Source organism: Lipophrys pholis (assembly GCF_963383615.2).
Source record: "Lipophrys pholis genome assembly, chromosome: 5".
NCBI classification, from domain to species: Eukaryota; Metazoa; Chordata; class Actinopteri; order Blenniiformes; family Blenniidae; genus Lipophrys; species Lipophrys pholis.
This window is the reverse complement of record NC_137628.1, coordinates 30,390,643-30,399,286: the sequence shown is the minus strand read 5'-3', so window position 1 is coordinate 30,399,286 and position 8,644 is coordinate 30,390,643. Positions and strand designations below refer to the sequence as shown.

The following is an 8,644-nucleotide window of genomic DNA, read 5'->3' as shown; positions in this document are numbered from 1 at the left end:
ATCGACTCACTAGCCAGCAGAAAAGCACCAGGTAATGACGGAATCCCGCCGGAAGTCGTCGAAGCGGGAAAAAGGAGTCTCTCCTCTACCATCTCCATGAGCTCCAGCTGCAGTGCTGGAAGAAGGGGCAGTGCCCCAGGACATGCGTGATGCCAAGATCATCACACTGTACAAAAACACAGGGGACCGTAGCGATTGTAACAATTATCGTGGAATATCCGTCCTCAGTGTTGTGGGAAAAGCCTTCATCTGAGTTGTCCTCAACAGGCTACAGATACTATCCAGAGGCTCAGTGCAGCGTCAGAGCCACAAGATCGAGGGGAAGTGCCGTGAGCAGAGAAGTCCCCCGTTCATCGCCTTCATCGACCTGACCAAAGCATTCGACCTGGTCGGTCCAACACGCCTCTTCAGTCTTCTACACAGAATTGGGTGTCCCCCCAAGCTCCTGAAGCTGATCATGTCCTTCCATGACGACATGAACAGTACTGTTCAGCACGACGGATCTTGTTCGGACCCCTTCCCAATTAAAAGCAGTGTTAGACAAGGGGGGGGTCCTCACTCCAACACCCGTTTACATCTTCTCCCTGCTGTTTCGCTACGCCTTCTGACAGTCCGAGGATGGCCTTTCCTCCACACCAGGAGCGACAGAAGCCTCTTCAACCTGGCACTCCTCCGAGCAAAGACAAAAGTACGCAAAGTCCTCATCAGGGATTCTCTTCTTTGCATACGCCGCCGCCCTGACTGCCCACATTGAGGAGTCACTACAGCAGATTATCACCTGCTTCGCTGATGCCTGCACTGAGTTCAGTGTCACCATCAGCCTGAAGAAGACCAACATCATGGGTCAAGACATCAGCAGGCCTCCTCAAACTGCCATCGGTGACCACACCCTGGAGGTCGTCGACAATTTCACATACTTGGGCTCCAACATCTCCAGCACCCTCTCTCTGGACGCTGAGCTGAACGTGCACATTGGCAAGGCAACAACAGCTATGGCTTGTCTCGCAAAGAGAGTTTGTGGTAACGCCATGCTGACGACCAACACAAAGGTGAAGGTGTACCAAGCATGTGTGCTGAGTATTCTTCTCCATGGAAGTCAAGCATGGACCCTTTACTCCTACCAGGAACGCAGGTTCAACGCCTTTCACCTGCATCGCCTCAGACAACCCCTGGACATCACCTTGCAAGATCGCGTCACCAACGACGTCTTGGCCCAGGCGGGGATACCCAGCATGTCTGCCATGATAACGCAGAGATAACTGCCGCATGGATGATGGACGCATTCCAGAAGATATTCCACTGGCTCCAGACCTACAGGGCGGCCTGCACTGCACTACTAAGATGTCTGTAAGCACGACCTGAGGGCAGGCGGCATCGAGCCAGTGGACCTGGAAACAGCGTCCTCAGACCGTGTCAGTTGGCGATCCACTGTGAAAACCAGAATTAAAAAATCTGAATTGTGGAGCGAGACCAGATGAGAAGAACAGCGGCTCAGGAGACTTTTAGCACAACGGACAGGAGTGAGAATGAGAACCTCATAAAATCGTGTCCGACAGTTTATTGATAAAGTGGGAGAAACGAGGATCGGCTCGGTCGTGTGCGGAGGAGAGGAGGCAGCTGGATGTTGAGGATGGAGACGCCGCGGCGCCACAATGAGAACTCATGAGTAAATGAGATCAAATGCAGTATTTGTATTAGATTGTTATATGATTACTGTAAAGGGGCAATGGTGGATGAGGTAACCTGAGAGTCATTGTGTCGTAATAATTTCCTGAATGTTGAACCCTTCGTTTGATCGTGAATTTCCGACGCTGCAGATATAGAGTGGTACGCCCGACCCTGACTCATTTTATTTTACTGCATTTATGATACCATGTAGATTTGAATCTGCGAACACACTGAGGGGAATTAGTGGAATTAAATAATGTTATCGATGATCATCATTGTTTTATTACTTCCATTCACTCATCATCCCATTTCAGCTCTATACAGCTTTTCATTGCTTCACTTCTAATACATCTGTGTTTTAAAATATCTCTTTTTGAATGATCTGGAGTTAAAACACATGCTCTAGCATCCGGTAGTGATAAACTGCATAAGCAGCACCAGAAGCGTCAGCGTGGAGTGTTTGGTTTCAGAAAAGCGCAGTTATCCTGAGAAATAAGCAGCTGGCTGGTGGAGCGCGGGACTTTTTCCACCTGCAGTAAAGACGCCGGGTTTAAAGGGTTTAAATCTCCTTGGCGTACAGGTGAACTAAATTTTACTACATGTGAATGACAGCAAGCATAAAGACAACTGGATCGTTTCTGTGTGAGAATAATAAAAATGAAGTGAAACCGCACTCCGATTATTGTTTTACTATTCTTACCAACTCAGTTTCTTTAAGTTTCCTAACATTGACTGTGTTAAAAGTTGCTTTGTTAACCAATTTGCTTTAAGGATTTTGAATATGCATTGACATGCAGTGAAACCAAACTATGCCAAAATGATCAAAATCAGTATATCGTCAGCTGAGTCTGGTTCTGCAACACATGAATGCTATTTGCTGCATGACTTCTTTTTTTTTTAAATGTACTTTTTATTGTTTTTTTTGGAAAATGTAACAAAAATACAAACAATATTAGAACAAACCGCAGCGGAAGATCTATATCTGAAGCAACATCTCACTATGCTCATGTGACCATATTTATTCTTTCTTTTATGGTAGAGTTTGAGGTTCCCCCCCCCCCCCCCTGGTCAGAGCCTTCTTGTTTGTGATCAACAGTAGTCTCAATAAACATTTATCCCCCTTCACACGTTTGAGTTCCTCCATATCGTTGACGTACACAATTTTAAAGTCAAAACAGATTTAAAATTATAAGTACAGCCTGCAGGATGCCATGGACAATTTTCCAAAATTGAGCCACAGAGGGACAATTCTAAACGATGTCTGCCGCCTGACCGTATCAGTAATTACACTGGCTGTTGATAACTTGGTCATATTTTCCAATAGGGGTTGGGGGAGGGCCGTAGATAGATTATAGACTGAACCCAATGTTGTGAGCAGGTATATATTAAGGTCGTCTCTGGACTTTTCGTTCTGCCCCTGAAGCTCCTCGCCATGAACTTTGTCTGCGTGTTGTCCTGCCTCGGCCTGCTGCTGGCCGCCGCCGCCGCCCAGTACCCCAAACCCTGTGGTGAGTGCATGCAAACGTATTCTTCACATATTACTTTTTCTTCATTCATGTGTACAAATCTGCACTTCCCAAATACAGGATTTAAAAGGCTGCGATAATATTCATCCATTTAAAATAAAATGTACATGTTGAAAAAAACGTTATGAACTGAAAACACAAACTAAATTCACACTGCATGGGCTTTGATTTGTTTGTCTGTTAGTTCATTGTGTGTTCTACAATCACTGTGTGGAAGGCTTCTTTTTTTTAATTTGAAAATGTTTATTGTTTCCCTCATACAAGTCCATAACATGGAAACACATTGTGACAAGATTATATGAGGTACATAAAATAGGTAAGAAAAAACCCTGTACTCGACACGTCAGCCACACATATTTACCTGTTAACACACCTTACTGAGGACAACCTGCCTGACGAGGACAACAGACAGGTTTTCCTGGTACATTTTAAGCTGAGCGACACTGAAACGGCCAAAATACTTGGGCTGGACCAGATTATTGGAATATTTATTATTATTATTATTGGAATACTCAGGCTGCGGGTGATACATGATTACATCCATACTCCACTCCGGGCTCACTTCCTTAACGTTCCATAACGTAACGTAATGATCCCAAAAATATCTCTGCAATATCTTCTGCTGCCCGGCGTTCTCCACCTTTCCTCAAGTAGTTTATGTTTCACTTCACATATGTATATATAAGAACGTTGCTTTTCTGGCTCCAGTCATGGAGGTGTTTCTGATAGTTTAGGGTGTACTGTTGTAAAAATGTCTTTGCTTTCATAATAAGAACAAAAATAAATGAAATGAAATTCAAAGTGTGAGGGTGTTTTCTAGATTAACTATAACATGCACTAGTTATACTAATCATATATAATGTGATTAGATGCAACTCCTCACTGACAGAAGTTCAGTTTAACAAGGTTTTAATCCAACTACATGTTCTTTTCTGTAGTGTCCAGCCTCCTGCTGAGAAAGTCTCTATATAAGTGTGTGAAGTAGGGAATTAAACGGCTTTAATCTAGATTATTTTGTATTTAACCACAATGGACACAAGCAGCTAGATTTTCAATTTTTTTTTCTCACTTAATGTGGATTATTGAGACGTGATGCTTTGAAATATAGACAGTGAATTTGTCCTTTACCTTTTGGTTTTAAACTCCCTGATCCATCGTCACAGTCTCTCCGCCGCTGATGACCGGAGGCATCTCCTTGGTGAGCTTCCTGGAGGAATCCATGTCAAAACATTCTGTCTGTTTGAAACTTGCTCTTTTCCATGTCTTACTTTAAGATGTTTTTGTTTCCCCCTTCCAGATCAGCGATGGCCACATTTCATTAGCTGGAACGATCACTTACGATGCTTATGGGCAGAAGGTCCGGGTCAGAAGTTTTGGAATTGCCGGCAATGGGAGCTTTGCTCTGGACCACCTGATGCTCTTCCATGAGGTATTATTGGTTTTATTTGAAAACCTAAATGGTCTTAGGCGGAAACCTTTTACACGTTTTCTGCAGTAAATGCAGTTTAACTGTTAGGATGAGTGGGAATCTGTTTTCTGTGTCTCCCTGCTCCCTCAGTATTTACAGTTTGCTCTTGCATTCGGATGTTATTGACCAAAGTGACTAACGGCTGTGAAAAGTGACGGCTGCCGAGAACTGATTAGGGTTTTTTTTTGCCCTCAATATGATAAGTCTTCAAGGGTACGCTGATAATATTCATTGTATAACTGGGAGGACTAGATTTGAATCGGCATGTTTTTTCTAACCAATACAGCGTTCCAGGCAAAATGTTGAATTGATAAAAACAAAAAAAAATCTGCTATCATGTTGATAACTGAAAAACAGACTCACTGCTAAGTTGCATTAATCTCAATAGAAGCAAACAATAACATTTCCTTTAAAATGTCAGGATATATGCTTGCTTCCTGTTTACACTGCCGCCTCATGGTAACGTCCCACATACAGTATTTATTCATTAACAGTAACAAAACTGAGTTCTTAACTACTCATTCACACTTTGAACTCATTAGAAATAGAAACACTGACATTTGAGTTTTCCTCTTTCTATTTGACAATTTTAGGAAGTTTATTACGAGATCAACTGGCAGAAATTCTCTTGCCAGAAGAGGCAGCTGGACTCTAACTTCACTCCCATGCAAGTTCCCCCCAATTCTAAAGCAGGGGGTCAGGCTATCATGGGCTCCAGCTCCTCCTACGGAATGGGAGTGCTGATCAACAACTGGCAGGGCAGCCTTCCAGGAAACGGTGAGACAGAGAATCAACACCAACCTCATCTCAAATGTGCTGAGATGAGAAGTATTGGTTTCTTGTCTGTAAAGCTTGATGGATTTAAAGGCCAAATGGTTTCTGTTTCTTTTCAGGCTCCTACTGGGCCACCTTTACCGAGATTGGCTGCATCCCCATGACTTATTCTGGTTTTGGTCCAGACAACAGCTGGACCTTCGCCAGGTAAATACGGTCACAGTGTGTAAACTTTAATACTTCGCAGGTAGTAGCTTTGAGTTTTTTGTTTTTTTTTTAAAATCATGTCTGACAGCGCCATCTAGATCAGGGTTTTATAAATGCAGAATGATGAGCCCCCCCTTAATAAACATAATAAAAGGTATATATTGTGATAGAGAATATTATTAATCATCAATTACATTTTAAATGATGAAATTTAAATTGTATATTGTTATTGTTAATATGTACATGTCAAGTACATTCATGCAAATGTGTTTATATGTGTGTATATGTGTTTACATATGTATATATGGTTGATGTGCATGTATAAACTGCATATATAAAAGTTGTGTATAGTATATATTGAATATGTATTGTAAAAATAGTCATATTAGTTTATAATAGTTTGTGTGTGTGTGTGTGTGTGTGTGTGTGTGTGTGTGTGTGTGTGTGTGTGTGTGTGTGTGTGTGTGTGTGTGTGTGTGTGTGTGTGAGAGAACTTTTGCTTCAACCTTCACCCTTTCAGCTGATTAGTTGAATAATTGAGTTTTGTTTGTTTTGTTTTTGTTTTTGTTTTTCTGAAGACCACCAAACTAATTTCATATTCAAATGATCATTTTCTGCCGCCACTGTACAATGCAGGTTACGTACCGAAAAAAAAAAAGCTGAAGGTCCACAGTGAGCTGTGTGTGTGTTGGAGAGCTGGAATCTTTATTGATTTTTAAAAAGAAATCTCCTCTTTTGCTCGTATTCCAGCACCTACAACTGGGTGATCGGCATCACCAACCCTGCTGACCTGCATCCTCCTTTCTTCTGCGCCAAAGCTCAGCTGGAGAAGTCTGAGACGCCAGACACCTTCTTCACTGCTTTGGCGTCTTTGGCCAAACAGACATCGAGCAGTCACTGAACATCTGGAGCCACCAAGGTTATCACACCCAGATAAATACAGCCATCAACACGACAGATTGAGATGAGTCCCAAAGTTTAGTCACCAAATGCTCAGCAGACACCAGGAGCAGTCTCTGGGATCCGTGTGAACGTCTTCATAACACCAATTTAGTCCTGGTTGCAGGATTAGGATGTAATAAAAGTGATTGAAAGCACTGAGTAGTACTTGCCTTTGTTGGAGTTGGATGCTTGGTTGGAAGAGCAACAAGTATATAACAGAGTTTAGAAAAGTACAGTTCCAGTGGCAGGAAATACTCCCCTAAAACCTCCCAGCAGGTAAATAGTTTCCTTATATGACCAATTGATCAGCAGCTGGTCAAAGAAAAATGCATATCGGTCAAATTCCTGCTGTAGATTTCTTACTTCATGAACTTTATCTGTTCTTCATGCGACGTCGCAGGTTCGCCAGTTGATCACAGGGCAAACTCCTCGTCATCAATATGTGGCAGGAAATGTGAGGGAGTCCCACTATGCAGAGAGAGAAGATGCAAGATGCTGAAAATGAAGTTATAACTCCAGAAATATTAATATAATAGTTGTTCGACCCCTGAACGTGTGTTCATAAATACACGGCTGCAGCACAGGACGGTTTCATTGATCGTACAGTTGCACAGATTTAAGACTTGGTATGTATGATATTAGAGGGTAATTAATGGTGAACAAAGACATTTTGAAAACATGTTAATGATTTGAGACGGGCTTGCCGGTGCCTTTTTATTCAGCAGGTAAAGAATCAATCTGTAGTTCTTCCTGTTCTCCAGCAGATGGAGGCGGCATTGCTCCGGAGCGGTTCACCCTGTAGAGCTCAGCTTGTACGTTTAGTTGAGCCAATAAATCTGAATGCCTCCGGAGTGACACTTTATACGACCGCAATGGCAGTTATGAGGTGTCGGGAACAAGCCCAGCAACTATGACACGCTATAATGAATTTTCAAGTGTTTCTTAATGTTATTGACTTGCAACATACACCTGTACAATATGTATGGATACAGTAGCCATAGTAGTTTTCTTTTATCACTTTACTGATACTAAGGACCAGAAGTACCTTTTTATAACTGCTTTTATGACAGAATCATTTCAGTCGCTCATCATTGCACCAATGTCGTAGTGCGTCATCCATTATTCAACATTTTATACTCTGCCAGTGCTATAGAGCAGTAGTTATATTTGCTTCATTAATAAACTTTTAAAATACATGGCAAGGTCAAGTTACTTACTCAACACCATATAAGAGTAACACTCGAGCCGCAGTACAGAAACGAGATGTCAGAAAATGTGTATTTGAGAATAAAATCCTTTTTTTTCCCCTCTTTAATCTGGTTGGAAATCCCTGGAGCAAGAGAAAACCTCCCCTGTGCCACCTTGACAATATTGATTTCTTTGATCAGGAGACGTGTTTCACGCTGGTTTGACCTCGGGGACGTCCCGGCCACCTTCTGACGGTAGACGTCAGGTTCTTCAGACCAGGCGATCAAACCCCACTGCCAGAAATGAGTCATGTGTCCCGTGTGATGACAGAGACGAGAGTCTCCTCTGGAGGCGTCGGCAGCGTTCATCGCTCTGCTCGTCGGTCCAATCATCAGTCTGATGGTTCTCCAGGCCCAATGTAAAGTTCTGGTTGGAATGGGTTCCACCTTGTAACTGCTGTGAGTGTGGAAGTGGGAGCATGAGTTGGCGGATTTGTTAATTTTGTGCCTGAACGCTGGCTGAGGACAAAAACACAGAGAATAGGGAGGCAATTTAAAATGAAATGACTAAAAACTCATATTGCACTCAGAACACCGGTGTTTGTTGTATAAAGTGACTTTGTTTGTGGGGAATTCACTAAGCTGCACTATGAACTGAAATGACGACAATCAGACAATGGAAGACTTTAATGCCACAATTTACCCCCCGTGGTGAGGTTAGTCATTTCGATTGGCTGCTCAACAGCTCAGCTGAAAACAAACAAACAAAAACTAAAATCTCAGGCGTCACTGACCTCGCTGTCATTAAATGTTCTGTGGTAGCAGAAGGTCTATCATAATGCTTTCATGGCTCCTGCATCACTGTCATTGTG

At 42.6% G+C, this 8,644-nt stretch overlaps 1 protein-coding gene across 1 annotated transcript; it reads left to right on the top strand.

The window, feature by feature from the left end:
• Positions 1-3,085: 3,085 nt before the first annotated feature.
• LOC308109454 (ependymin-like) lies at positions 3,086-6,739 on the top strand. Its single transcript, XM_080463021.1, has 6 exons — positions 3,086-3,176; positions 4,358-4,392; positions 4,492-4,623; positions 5,256-5,439; positions 5,556-5,643; positions 6,394-6,739. The coding sequence occupies exons 1-6, from the start codon at positions 3,101-3,103 to the stop codon at positions 6,542-6,544; spliced, it is 666 nt and encodes a 221-aa protein (XP_080319147.1). The 5' UTR covers positions 3,086-3,100; the 3' UTR covers positions 6,545-6,739.
• The last annotated feature ends 1,905 nt before the right edge of the window (positions 6,740-8,644 follow it).